General features: G+C 38.1%; 1 protein-coding gene across 2 annotated transcripts; it reads right to left on the minus strand.

Annotated features, from left to right (window-relative positions):
• Positions 1-252: 252 nt before the first annotated feature.
• LOC136500881 (transcription factor MYBS3-like) lies at positions 253-14861 on the minus strand. Of its 2 annotated transcripts, XM_066496346.1 has the most exons (6): positions 14488-14861; positions 12106-12317; positions 11929-12021; positions 11732-11851; positions 1156-1422; positions 253-889 (listed from the first exon to the last, which is right to left on the minus strand). In XM_066496346.1, the coding sequence occupies exons 1-6, from the start codon at positions 14774-14776 to the stop codon at positions 872-874; spliced, it is 999 nt and encodes a 332-aa protein (XP_066352443.1). In that variant the 5' UTR covers positions 14777-14861; the 3' UTR covers positions 253-871. The 2 variants fall into 2 exon arrangements, with proteins under 2 accessions (XP_066352443.1, XP_066352442.1); XM_066496345.1 differs by lacking the exon at positions 253-889 and having other exon boundaries at positions 909-1422.
• Between the last annotated feature and the right edge of the window lie 474 nt (positions 14862-15335).

A 15335-nucleotide genomic window follows, 5' to 3' on the forward strand; every position in this document is an offset into this window, starting at 1 on the left:
TAGTGTGTGTGAGTGTGAGTGTGGATGACGCTTTTTAATTTCCTTCTTTTGAATTTATTCGCTTTTGTGTGCGCGTTTCAATTTGCATTGGATGGGCAGTCAATTGTGGAAAAGGGGAAGATGCGACCGATGCAAGGGACTGCACAAGCCAATATCATATCCTTGCCTCCTTGACACTTTTGAAAAGCATGCAGTGAGCTCCAAATATCGTATGGCAAATTAAATCCCTCAAATACTTTTTCGAGAAATGAGAATGGCAATTTATGTATTTATTTATTTTGAGTGGACGAATTAACTGAACATCAATTCCCATTTTCTCATGTTCCAAACCGAGAATTAATGCTGGGAGGGAGACTCAGTTCCCAACTTTCTATTCTGAACATTGCAGACCCAACAGACTCTCAGTTCCCAACTTTCTACGCTGAACTACTGACATCCATCCAAGATTCAGGGTGTTTTCTTTCGCCCGGTGATGATGCTCAGACTTGCATTTAATTTCCTCAAGAATTTCATAGTAGAGTTCTCTATTCTGCAATCTGCGCTAAGTACCATCATCTCCAAAAACTTCATGGAGACATACATTCAGGTACACTTTCAGTTACACCAGAAATACACCAAGCTACTCTTGTACTACCACAGTACCAACTGCCAAATACCAAGCACCGTACCAGGGTCTGGTGCAAAGCCAACAATAATGCTGCTAGTGCCAGACAACATTCTGTTTCCTCACTTTTCACATTGATAATATTTGATATCATAATGTGAGATGCCTTCTGTCTGGACCTAATGTAGAGAACCATGCATTCATGCATGCATGCACAGGCACTGCACTCAATTCCAACCGGCATACAAATGCAGTGAAAATGATCAGCTAAGCTTGCGCCAATTCCTAAAACATATAGAAGTAACATAAGTAAAAACTAAAAAGGGGATGAACCCACATTAACACACGCTTAACATCTTTAGTAGCTAAAGAGAGGCAGTAGCTAGGCGCAAGATGACAGGAGCATGCCAAATTACAGACAATGGCCGTCTTATAACTTGCGCTCTTATTGATGTATTGCTAATAGAATGTTAAGATTTATTCGGTCAACTGTCAATAACCACAGTAACTTCTAGAAAAAAAATAGCTTAGATGACTTGAATCACGCCTACCGCATTCTGGGAAGACAGATTGGTCATATTTTGTTGTTGGGAGGGTGGGGCAACAGTCAGTTCCAAATCCTCCTCTGATGGAGGATCTCCCTTCGGAGGCAATGATGAAGTATCACCTCGCTGGCTCAAGAATGTGCTAGTACATGCAGTCAGGTTAGCTTGAGAGGCTGGAACAGCTATATTGGCAGCAACAGGAGTTGATGAAGACGTCCCTTCAGGGGCTCTAGGAATTGGTCTGAATGGGTAGGGAGTTCTCCAGTAGCGTTCCTGACAAAGGACAACAGCATTAGTTAAACAATAATCAATGAAATGAATATTAAATTTTAAATCTAGCTCATAAGATGAGCAACATTTAAACACAACGAGACAGTAAAGAAGAAATCTTCCCACATTGTCTTAATAAGAGAACTTTCTGATACCACATAGACCCCCTGTAGCGGTTAACTTGCCAAATAACTTTAGTTTAGAAGGTCAACAACTTCCATATTTTGTATGTCATATACTCCCTCCGTCCTGAATATAGTGTATTGCTCCATCAGAAACATTATGGAATGTACTTTTATAACTTACCTTTTTAATGTGGTAGAAGTTAATATGTTTTTTGAAGGGCGAGCCTGATGCAAGCGGTAGAGTCTTACCGCCTATGACCGGAAGGTCCCGGGTTCGAGTCGTGGTCTCCTCGCATTGCACAGGCGAGGGTAAGGCTTGCCACTAACACCTTTCCCCAGACCCCGCACAGAGCGGGAGCTCTCTGCACTGGGTACGCCCTTTAGAAGTTAATATGTTTCCCTATAATTTTAGTAAAAAATGAGGTGGGTTGACTTAGGACAAATGAAAATGTGCTATATTTATGATGGACGGAGTATTCCAGTGTGAAAATAATAACAGGTAAATTCAAATGTCTTAGGAAAATCGAAAGGGATTATTTAGCTGCTACTTGTTGGGTTTATAGTTTAGGCTAATATAATAGGTTACACTAAACTGTAGCGGGTGTGTAACACAACACCTATACATAGCGCAGCCCACCTATTCAAAGCTTCAACACTGTCTCCAACAGCCGACCATCCAAATCATCACAATAGGTTCTACAAAATTAGAGGAAAGGATTAGGGTGGCCTAGTGTCCAATGACAGTGCATGTCTTCACACATGAGAAACAGAGAAAACAAAGTTCACCAAGAGGAACAGGTTTTCTTTTATTCTATTTACTAAATAATTTTTGCAGCTACCTTTCCTTCTTGTCTATTTCAAAACTTCAACTTTGTACTATGATTGATGATTTTGTACCTACCTACATTTCCAATTCATTTTTTAGTGATGATTCGGATGATCATTAAATGGGGAGAGACTGGGCAAACCTAGCAAACCACTGAATGGAACTTCACTTTCCTAATAATATGTCCTCTAGGTAAATATGAATAGGCTTTTGGTTTTCCATTTTACTTATTGAGGGAGCACTAGTGTACTAGTGTCCTCCGTACCTAAGGTGTAACACCCCAAAATTTGCCACTTTTAAAAATAGAGTTAAAATGATTTATTTGTGAATTTTTGTGCACATGAAAACATAGGAAAATAAAAATTTTCATTAATTTAAAATTTATCATAAGGTACAAACGTGTTTGTTACATTCATGCTGACCGCACCTCGTGTTTCTATGTACAAAATGTGTGTGTTTTTATATGTTTAGGAGACGAATATCTATCTCTAGGAATTTTCTAGCTTCTTTCTAGAATTTAATCCCTACCTCCTTCACCTTAACATTTATGTTCCAAGTTCCCAATAATATTTTTATGAGCTCCAAATACTTTATTTGGGTTCATCATGTTCCAAAGTGTCTCTGAGGATTTTCCCCAAATTTTTGGAGGTCTCGGAGTATTTTTCGTGGCTTAAATATCAATTCTAGACTTTTCTAGAATTATTTTATCCACGAAATTAATTAATTCTGAAAATAATAAATTTCTCATTTTTTCCAACGCTCAAAGCCCATGTGCAATAATCCTAATAAATCCTAAAGGCCCATGCATTTATTTACTAATGGGCTTTAATGATTATTTAGGCCAATTAGTAAATGTGGAGGGTGTAACATCAATTATTACCATATCGCTAGTTAACGTGGATGTGGGGAATTTTTCTTCCTATATATATCAACCATCCCCTTGGGCAAAGCACACCAAAACTACCGTAAGGGGAGCCCCTAGTTTGGGAAATCCCTCATGTAGTAAATTATATTTTTCTCCTCTTTCTCTCACCGTTGCCGTCGTCGTCGCCGCCGCGCTGTCCGTGCCGCCGACGAGCCGTCCGCTGTGCCAAGCTCCGCGCTGCCTCCGCTCGCTCCGCGCCGCAGCAATCCTTCAGAGTAAGTTCGCCATCTCTTCCTCTATCCTTCCGTGTCTTCTCCATCGAAAACCATGCACCGTAGGGTCGTTTTTTAGTTTTGCCGTCGAGCTCCGTCGCTGGCCATGGTGCGCCGCCGTGATTTTCCCTGTTCCGGCCGGCCACTGTCGCCTCTTCCACCGCCGATCCAATCTCGGCCGCCCGCGTCTGATCCGACGACCGATATTCATTCATACCCCTTTGTCTGGGAATTTTGCAAAAGAGCCCCGATCTTTTGGAAAGCGCAATCACAGATCACGTTTTCTTCTTTCGAAAAGTATAGTTTCTTCGGTTTAGATCCAAAATACGTTCACTTATTTACAGATTTCCCACTGATTTTGTTTTAGCCATAACTTCTCCGTTTTAACTCCGATCTGATCCGTTCAACTTGCGTTAGGTTCGTAATTTCATAATCTATATGTTTATACTACTGTTAGATATGTTTTCAACTTTTAAAATTCGTGATTAAATTTAATCTATTATTTTATTAAAGGAAATCTTGTTTATTTCATATCTTCTGCGTTTTAACTCTGTTTTAGTCATTTAAGTTGCGTTAAATTCATAGCGACGAGATCTACGCGTTAGTAACAGTTTTTATCATGTCACTAATAATGGAATTTCATAGTTTGAATCATATCTTAAATAACAATTATGCAACTGGATTTTATAAATAAAATATGATTTGTTTCACTTTTGTTTTATAATTCAAATCTAAATTTGACTTAATTTATAATCTCTATAAAATATCTTATATATGTTTTTATATAATTAAAACACATGAAACTAATAATTTTATGAGTAGATCTCTCGGTAGTTGTATCTTTTCAACCGTAGCTTCGGTTAGTGTGATCTTCGCGTCTGTGTGTTCGTAGCGAGACGTAGATTCGTTTTACAAACTTTTCATCTTGATTTTATGATTGGTGTACTATTCTAATTTAGATCAATTGTTTGCTTCGTGTATGATTGTATGGATGCTTGTGTGGTGCTTTATGATTTCGTCTAGTCGATGAGATATACGTGGTGATCAAGAAGAAGAACATTGAAGATTAAAGCTTACCGAAGGATCGGTGTTTTAAGGCAAATATAGCATGGGACCATCCTTGTTATCTATTCACCTTTAATCATTTAATTCGTACTACATGTGTCTACCTTGACTACCACTAAGAATTTCCTAGTGTTTTGTTACCTTGTGCCTTGTTACCTATGGGGTATTGCATTTGATAGTATGATGCTAGTGCTCAATTAAAGACCATGATCTTGTAACTTCACTAATGGAATATACAAAAAACACTAAAAGATGCTTTTTAGCAACATGGAACAAGGGGGCTAGAGCATTGGGTTGTTTTATGGTGCTCTAGATTCCTCTTTCTAAGAATTTATTTGTAAGTGATCATCTGGGACTTATAATACAGCTGTGAGGGCTACATGGCTCTGGCTTTAGCTCAGTATGAGGACCTTTTCTAGCTTGTTAGTGGTTACCTTTATTGGCGTAAGAATGACTTGCCGAATCGGGTATAAGACAGCCTCTACTCTTATGTGTATAGCCGTGATGGAACTGTGCCATTCGACAGGGGGTTCCTATATTTATTTGCCGAGTAAATGTAATGGCTCTAACTTGTTAGACGAACATTTGAAAGGCTTTATAGTGAACCCTGCCGACCTTCCTTGAAAGTGGGTCAAGAGATTAGCTACCTCGGGCGAAAGGATAAATCACGACTCATAGTGAAAATGTACAACCTCTGTAGAGTGTAAAACTGGTATATCAGTCGTGCTCACGGTCACGAGCGGCCTGAACATTTACGAAATTAATGATCACTAATGGTTAATGATGATGAACACTGATGATGAAGATGCTCATTAATGATTACTGTTTATGCTATTCATTATTCATGTTTACCTGATCATGTATTTATGGGCTTGTAATAAACTTGTTGCCATCCAATTGTTAAAAGATGACTAATTAAAAGATAATCGCAGTTAAACCAGTGTTAGCCTTTTGAGCCTCATAAACCCCATGTTATATTTGTTGAGTACGACATGTACTTACGCTTGCTTTATATTTTTCAAATATTTGGATAAAAATCCCGGATGGTTACCAGATTGCTAGAGTTTGGAGAAATTAGGCTTGTAATCAACCAGTCAGTTGTCCCTCTGGATTTGGAGTCTTCGTCTGAAGATCGGAGTTGTCTATACTCTGAGGTTATAATTTTTATACTAATAAGCTATATATTTAAGCATTGTCTTTTGATATTACCCTATTTGTAGCTATATATGAGATTTAACTTCCTGGGCTCACATATGGTGTGTATCTGGCTTTGTTCTTAAAACCAGATGCAACAAAGTGGTATCAGAGCAATGCTGACTGTAGGACGCAAAGCCTAGTTAGAAATTGGTCGTTTTAAGGTTTAGAAGTTGCTACAAAAACCCTTGCTCTATGAACCTTGATATTTCCTTCGCTACTATATATCTACCCTTGTTATTCATCTCTACCATGTGCTTATTTTAAAGTCTTTGTTCTCATCTCCACTCCTTGATTTGATATGCTTTTAGAATTGTTCCTCATGACCTTCTTGCGAAATCTGAGGATGAGTCTTAGGATTATTATCCCTAGTATAATGAAGACGATAGTATCGCAAGTTGAGTTAATAATTGAGTGTGCACCTTTATTACTTTGTTGATCTGTCATTATGCTTATGATTGTTTTGGATTTTTATAATGATTGCAATGATCTTGTTGGGTGTCCCCACAATTTCATTTAATTTATAGGCCTAAGGTATAAAGATTAGTGAAATAAATAGTTGGTTTATGGTTTTCTTGTGTTTCCTCTAACCTGTCTTTTTGAAGCAGTCTGCACTCTTCAGCTTATAACTCTGATTCCGGATGATCAAAAATCATGAGAAAATTCTGGACAATAGTAGACTTCCATATCTTCCTTTGAGCGCAAGAATCACCCTGATAGCTATTTTGGTTATGGAGATACAAAAATCACAAGACGATGCATCTGTGCTGTTTGGAACCTGGAACAGTTCTGTTGTGCACTAATTTTGACCAAGTTAACTACAGAATTTAGAAAAGTGTTCTATAAGGAAGTTGTGGAGAATTTTATAAGCTTTACAACAGTATAAGCTACAACTTCATTGGATTAACAGAATGAGAGTTACAGTTGTTTTACTGCACTGTTGTTTTTCTGCTCACGAGGAATTCCAGATTTCTGGTTCTTGTCCATATACAAGAGTATCATTGGGATGGCGGAATGTCAAGATATTAGTTAGCTCATCTAGAAGGAGATGCAAGCTATATTTTGGTGTTCCCTAGTTTATCTTTTCTTAAGGGGGTAGCCAAGTTGAAGAATTTGGAAGGTGAAGTATCCTACGTTCTAGTTTGCGCAGCGGAAGCGTGGTGGTACCCAAAGATGTGAAAGATGTTTAGAGTCTCAATGAGATTTGATTAAAGGTTCAAGAGAGGTTTAACCAAGATCATCAGGATATTGATAATGCTACTGGAAGAAGTTTTAAGTTAGTTTGGATCGAGAAACTCCAGGAAAGTATTTGAAGGAATTCAAGAAAAGGTTGAAGTAAAACCTATGTATTAGCTTTGTCAGATCCAGAGAAGAGTTTTATAGCTACAATAACGCACCCTGTCAAGGTGTGGGATCTGTCCTTATGCAAGAAGAAAAATGTAGTACCTTGCTCATTAAGTCAGCAAAGGAAGCATGAGTTAAACTACCTAGCATGTTATTTGGAGTTATCCATTGTGGAGCATGGAAGTACTATCTTTTTAGAAATAAAAGTGATATCTAGGAGGAACACAAGAATCTACAGGACATCTTCACTAAGTTGGTCTTGAGCTTGTGTTACCCTCGTTGGAATGAAATTGCTTATGACTTGGAAAAGTGCTATCACCTAGAGAAGCAAAAGTCGCGGCCGATGCCCTTAGCAATGGAGAATTGTGCTAAGAAGGTTCGGGTGACACCAAGAGCTAAGAATCGTATTCCAAGTTTGAGCAACTTGATAGGAATCATTAATGTTTTGAAGATTGGTAAGAAGATCTCCTTCTGACCAAGAGAATCATCAGGCTTCGTCGGAAGGTGGATATTTTAAGAAAGAGAATTGGTATTATAGGAAGGTGGCCTAGTGATTGGAGTTACCTGAGAATTATTCAAGGTATCTGTCAGAATCTGGGAATCAGATTGATAAGTTACTTGGAGTAAGGTTAACAGGTATGCAAAGTAAAGTGGGATTATTATCAAGACGATCAAACTACACGAGAAAGTGAAGAAGAATCCAAAAACGAAGTTTCCCTATCTCTCAGTCGACGTCTTCCGAATCTCGGGGACGAGATTCATCTTAAGGGGGTAGAATTGTAACACCCCAAAATTTGCCACTTTTAAAAATAGAGTTAAAATAATTTATTTGTGAATTTTTGTGCACATGAAAATATAGGAAAATAAAATTTTTCATTAATTTAAAATTTATCATAAGGTAGAAACGTGTTTGTTGCATTCATGCCGGTCGCACCTCATGTTTCTTTGTGCAAAATGTGTGTGTTTTTATACGTTTAGAAGACGAATATTTATCTCTAGGAATTTTCTAGCTTCTTTGTAGAATTTAATCCCTACCTCCTTCACCTTAATCTTTATGTTCCAAGTTCCCAATAATATTTTTATGAGCTCCAAATACTTTATTTGGGTTCATCATATTCCAAAGTATCTCTGAGGATTTTTCCCAAATTTTTTGAGGTCTCGGAGTATTTTTCGTGACTTAAATATCAATTCTGGACTTTTCTAGAATTATTTTATCTATGAAATTAATTAATTCTGCAAGTAATAAATTTCTCATTTTTTCCAACGCTCAAAACCCATGTGCAATAATCCTAATAAATCCTAAAGGCCCATGCATTTATTTACTAATAGGCTTTAATAATTATTTAGGCCCATTAGTAAATGTGGAGGGTATAACATCAATTAGTACCATATCGTTAGTTGACGTGGATGTGGGGAGTTTTTCTTCCTATATATATCAATCAATCCCTTGGCCAAAGCACACCAAAACTACCGTAAGGGGAGCCCCTAGTTTGGGAAATCCCTCGTGTAGTAAATTATATTTTTCTCCTCTTTCTCTCGCCGTTGTCGTCGTCGTCATTGTCACCGCGCTGTCCGTGCCGCCGACGAGCCGTCCGCTGTGCCAAGCTCCACACTGCCTCCGCTTGCTCCGTGCCGCCGCAATCCTTCATAGTAAGTTCGCCATCTCCTCTATCCTTCCGTGTCTTCTCCATCGAAAACCATGCACCCTAGGATCATTTTTGAGTTTTGCCGCCGAGCTCCGTCGCCGGCCATGGTGCGCTGCCGTGATTTTCCCTGTTCCGGCCGGCCACTGTCGCCTCTTCCACTGCTGATCCAATCTCGGCCGCCCGCGTCTGATCCGACGACCGATATTCATCCATACCCCTTCGTCTGGGAATTTTGCAAAAGAGCCCCGATGTTTTCTGAAATCAACCCGCAGACCATAGCGCAATCACAGATCATGTTTTCTTCTTTCGGATAGCGTAGTTTCTTCGGTTTAGATCCAAAATAAGTGAAAACTTATTTACAGATTTGCCACTGATTTTATGTTAGCCATAACTTCTCCGTTTTAACTCCGATTTGATCCGTTCAACTTGCGTTAGGTTCATAATTTCATAATCTACATGTTTATACTACAGTTAGATATGTTTTCAACTCTTAAAATTCGTGATTAGATTTAATCTATTATTTTATTAAAGGAAATCTTGTTTATTTCATATCTTCTGCGTTTTAACTCCGTTTTAGTCCATTTAAGTTGCGTTAGATTCATAGCGACGAGATTTACGCGTTAGTAACAGTTTTTATCATGTCACTAATACTGGAATTTCATGGTTTGAATCATATCTTAAATAACAATTATGCAACTGGATTTTATAAATAAAATATAATTTGTTTCACTTTAGTTTTATAATTCAAATCTAAATTTGACTTAAGTTATAATCTCTATAAAATATCTTATATATGTTTTTATATAATTAAAACACATGAAACTAATAATTTTATGAGTAGATCTCTCGGTAGTTGTATCTTTTCAACCGTAGCTTCGGTTAGTGTGTTCTTCGCGTCTGTGTGTTCGTAGCGAGACGTAGATTCGTTTTACAAACTTTTCATCTTGATTTTATGATTGGTGTACTATTCTAATTTAGATCTATTGTTTGCTTCATGTATGATTGTATGGATGCTTGTGTGGTGCTTTATGATTTCGTCTAGTCGGTGAGATATACGTGGTGATCAAGAAGAAGAAGAACATTGAAGATTAAAGCTTACCGAATGATCGGTGTTTTAAGGCAAGTATAGCATAGGACCATCCTTGTTACCTATTTACCTTTAATCATTTAATTCATACTGCGCGTGTCTACCTTGACTACCACTAAGAATTTCCTAGTGTTTTGTTACCTTGTGCCTTGTTATTTATGGGGTATTGCATTGGATAGTATAATGCTAGTGCTCAATTAAAGACCATGATCTTGTAACTTAACTAATGGAATATGCATTAAACACTAAAAGATGTTTTTTAGCAACATGAAATAAGGGGGCTAGAGCATTGAGTTGTTTTATGGTGCTCTAGATTCCTCTTCCTAAGGACTTATCTGTAAGTGATCATTCGGGACTTACAGTACAGCTGTGAGGGCTACATGGCTCTGACTTTAGCTCAGTATGAGGACCTTTTCTAGCTTGTTAGTGGTTACCTTTATTGGCGTAAGAATGGCTTGCCGAATCGGGTATAGGACAGCCTCTACTCTTATGTGTATAGCCGTGATGGAATTGTGTCATTCGACAGGGGGTTCCTATATCTATTTGCCAAGTGAATCTAATGGCTCTAACTTGTTAGACGAACCTTTGAAAGACTTCATAGTGAACCCTGCCGACCTTCCTTGGAAGTGGGTCAAGAGATTAGCTACCTCAGGCGAAAGGGTAAATCACGACTCACAGTGAAAATGTACAACCTCTGTAGAGTGTAAAACTGGTATATCAGTCGTGCTCACGGTCACGAGCGGCCTTGGAACATTTACGGAATAGATGATCACTAATGGTTAATGATGATAAGCACTGAAGATGAAGATGCTCATTAATTATTACTGTTTATGCTATTCATTATTCATGTTTACCTGATCATGTGTTTATAGGCTTGTGATAAACTTATTGCCACCCAATTGCTAAAAGATGACTAATTAAAAGCAAATCGCAGTTAAACCAGTATCAGCATTTTGAGCCTCATGAACCCCATGTTATATATGTTGAGTACGACATGTACTTACGCTTGCTTTATATTTTTCAAATATTTGGATAAAAATCCCGAATGGATACCAGATTGCTAGAGTTTGGAGGAATTAGGCTTGTGATCAACCAGTCAGTTGTCCCTGTGGATTTGAAGTCTTCGCCTGAAGATCGAAGTTGTCTTTACGCTGTCTATACTCTAAGGTTATAATCTTTATACTAATACGCTATGTATTTAAGCATTGTCTTTTGATATTACCCTATTTATAGCTATATGTGAGATTTGACTTCCTAGGCTTATATATGGTGTGTATCTGGTTTTATTCTTAAAACCGGGTGCGACATAAGGCTCATCTAGTTAGTGACAATGGTGATCTGCGGCACTATAGTAAGGCAATTATGCTGATGTCGTGTAAGTTGAAAACCCTCATCGTGGGCGTGGGTAAAAAGCAGTTAATCATACAAGCGGACCAACACTATAGAAGTTTTGGGCTCCAAAAGACCATAAATTCCAAACTCATCACGAGCATGAAGACACTAATCTTTCTAGTCACAAAAGATGGTTGTTTTCGTTGCATGCAGTCAACATGTTTCAACTTTGACCATCAATATATTTAGTAATAATTCAATTTAATTTTTAAAAACGGTATAGCTAGATTTTCCTTGAGAAGAAGTTTTCATTAGAACCTTGCTATATTTAAATATGTTTAATACTACTAATTAGTGGTCAAAGTACTCTATCAGTGATCACATCGACATATAAAACAGTACTCTTTTGTGACTGGAGGGAGTATAAGTATAAGATATCAGGTATGTATATATAAAGGGAAACCATATAATCTCTCCTAGCCATCTTTTAGCAACTCTGTTGGGAGTGGAACACATAATAATATGTATGACAGAAGAGATAATATAGTAGCATTACCATGTGGCTAAATTTGCTGAAACTTGAATCTATATTTGTTGCCTTAAAAGATGGAACTGGGGGGAGATCTCTTCCAACTTGAGATGCTACATTAGCTGCATTGGAAGATGAGGCTCCTTCCTGAAAGTGGGATTGGCAATTCCAATTCAGTAATGAAAGTATGGCATCGGAATTAAATATAAGGATCATGAGCATACCAAGTTGCTATTCTGGAGCTGTTTCGTCATAGCTACCATGTCATGTACTTTTGCCATCGATGGTGGTAATATGGGGCAATTTGGTGTTGGTGACTGCAATTCACAAGTTTGTTAAGCATTGATTAGAAACAATTTTTGTGATGTCAGTGCAATTCTGCAAAGGTTGACAGAAAGTACCAGCTCTCTTGGCATCATGTCAAAAAGACTAGATCTGCGCTTCTTCTTGTTTGGATTAGTTTGTCTAAGAAAATATTTCTGAGCATGACTTGCAACTTGAGTTGGTGTTCTGGTGGTAACGAAATTTTTCGCTATACCCCTCCAGTCTCCCTTCCCTAGCTTTTCAAGACCAGCAAGAAATGTTCTATGCTCCTCTTCAGTCCAAGGAACAGCTGCAAAGCAGAAATAAAGCTATTTAATAAGTATTACCAGATATGGAAAGATGCTATGCTTTTACAAATTCTAGTTAGAGGCATCCAAATCTCTTCTTCGGCTCAACATAGTAAAACTACTTGAGTTGGTTCTTGGAATGATTCACTAATAGAATTGTCCAAAAAAACATATAAATTGTTACATGACTCTCCTGATTTCCATATAAGTTGTTATTGTCTAAAGAAAAGGGTAAACAAGAACATCACAAATATCCAATGCAATAAAGAATTTTTCAAATAAAAATTAACTAAAATAGTGGGCAAAAACTTTCGTTATTGCAGGTTTTGAAATGTTTCAGTTTTTAACAGTTTGCTACCACCACCACTCTGCTAAATGGGGCTCGCTGTAGGGATAAGCCTCACTTTTCAAATATGTGTATTTTTTATTCTCAAACACGTAGGAGAGCTGCGTATCATTGTATTAATAGAAGAATCAAATATGTGTATTCTACTCATCTTACTAAATATCTGACAAAACCTTCAGAACTACTTAGAAATTAGATTAGAAGAATCAATACCTTACAACTCAGGCTTGTTCAACAACGATTCCTGAATCTACTTTTTCCTATAATTCAAAACCTATTCAAACAGCTATATAACAACCTACTTGCCACCTGACACAAAGGAATTATCAAATCACTATCAATGCTATTTTGCTAATAGTTTCAGGTTTTTAATAGGCATAAGTTGTGTCATGGTAGAGGCTAAGACAATAGTATAAGCAACTAAATTGAAGTCGCCATTAACTCTTAACTTCTTAAAACTAATACAGGAAGTAAAGACAAATTGGTATAAATTATTCATTATTTATTCAAGTATATTTAGTATAAGTTTGTATGAGTTACTTCATCATCACTAACAGGCATGGCCACATGCTATGCTTAGCAAAACAAATGGGATATCGTTCCAAGGTCTAAGATAGAAACAATCAATTAGTGAAAAGTGGATATTACAATAGTAAACATGACATGATAGATTTTAGATTTTATATCCATTTAAAAAGACCGTAGATACCTTCGGAAGCATCAGGAAAAGGTGGATAGGCCCCCTATATATCTAAGAGAAACAAGACTAACAAACTAATATAGTAGCCCATCAAATAGAACTATAACTGCAAGCAGCCAACAACTTTCAGCTTGGGTTTCAGTGTTTCATCATGCCTCAGCCAATAGAAAAACTGGCTCCCAAATGACTTACTACAAGGACAAACGATGACAGCAAACAGGGCTGCCTGCATCAGTGTGATGCCAAAAGGAGTTTTCAACTAGAGCTGTTCCATCAGGTTGACAGTATATGAGCAAGAGCAACCAAGCAGTGGAAAATAGCAGAATTCAGCATCACACATCATGACTTCCCTGATAGAAGACAAAGAGCCCGTCTTTTCTGAGCACAAGATGACTAGAATCAATCCAATATCCAATTACACAAGTCACTAGAACAGAAGCATTAAAACTTTTCCTTATGTCTGTGGTGATGCGAACAAAAGTATAAAAGTGGCAGGGTTCAATATGGCCACACACCATGACATACATCAAACACAGGTCTGGTGACTGTCTTAACTCTTACTAAGCTCCCATCTTGACAGACACAAGGTCAAGTTCATAAATAATTTATGTAACTGAACTAGTCAACATCACATAATATCATTAGATGTATGAAATCCAAGTTGTATATCTCCCAATCATCCACCAGTGTACTGTCAACCCAAACACTATTATAAACGTACAAGATACAGTCACAAACTAACAAGAAACATAGGATGCTTACACATTAAACGAATCAATATGCCAAAACAACAAATGGATGCACATACAAACTAAGGTCTAACTGTAGCAGAGAAACATGCTTTATGCATTCAACACATCAACCAGCAGGCCAATCATATAGATACAATACAATTGTTTATCTTTGCTAACCCTATAAAACATGCACATATACATAGAAATACCATTTCTACATTAAAAAAATCCAGAAATGTCGCATCTTTCTACATCCAAAGATAAAACTATCAAACTAAAAGCATTCCTGCCATAGAAATGGGACTATTGGTCACCAGATCTTTGCGTATTCCTATGCATTTCTGCATCAAAACAGAGATTTCCAAGGCAAAACAAGGAGCAAAAGACGGCACCTTTCTTCCTCTCCTGCGCCCTCCGCCGCTTCCCGGACGACTGCATCAGCCCGCCATCGGAGAGGTACCCGTCGCCGGCGCCTCCGCCGTCCGCGCCACCTCCTCCACCGTCCGCGCCAGCGCCAAGAGCGGCGAGGTTGCCCATGCTCTTGCACTTGCGCATCACGTCCTCCCTGGCCGCCACGGGCGGGTTGGGGCTCGGATCCCGTTCCGGCGGATCCGCCTCCGGCGCCGGCGCGATGGTGACGCCGAAGAGGCGCATCCCGGCTGGGCGCGAATCTCGAGGCATCCCGGCGGCCGGGCTCCGGCGAGTGGGGGGCGGCGGGGTGGCGTTTTTATTGGGAGGGGTCGAAGGGGCTGAACAGGGACAGCACTTTTTATTTATCGGACACGGTTTCCTTCACTCTTGTCCTTTTATTTTAGCAGAATGGTCCTTGAGATTTGGGTTTTCGTTCCCAGTTTATTAAACTTTCATTTCAATCTCTTGCATATTACTGTACTTTAATAAATAAATTTCTCTTGTGGATGTTTTGTAACAGGTGTTACGGACTTAGTTAGCACTGAGGTTAAGGCCTAATTAATCCTAGTGAATATGTTTTCCAGGTTTTTATAATGAATTCTCACATAAAATGGTAAGGTGAACCTAGTGTGACTTACTTTTGTAAATAAAAGAATCAAATAAGTGTTGCTAATCAATTTTTCTTTGGTACTTAAAAGCTTTTAAATAATCTTGGAAACAAAAGTTGTTTAGGGTTTGTTTTGGAAAAATATGAAGAAAGTGCTTAAAATGCCTTATAGCAATTCTAGCAAATAAATAGTGAGTGGCTTATCCTATTTGATTAAGCATG

This window comes from Miscanthus floridulus, chromosome 13, assembly GCF_019320115.1.
Source record: "Miscanthus floridulus cultivar M001 chromosome 13, ASM1932011v1, whole genome shotgun sequence".
Taxonomy (NCBI): Eukaryota; Viridiplantae; Streptophyta; class Magnoliopsida; order Poales; family Poaceae; genus Miscanthus; species Miscanthus floridulus.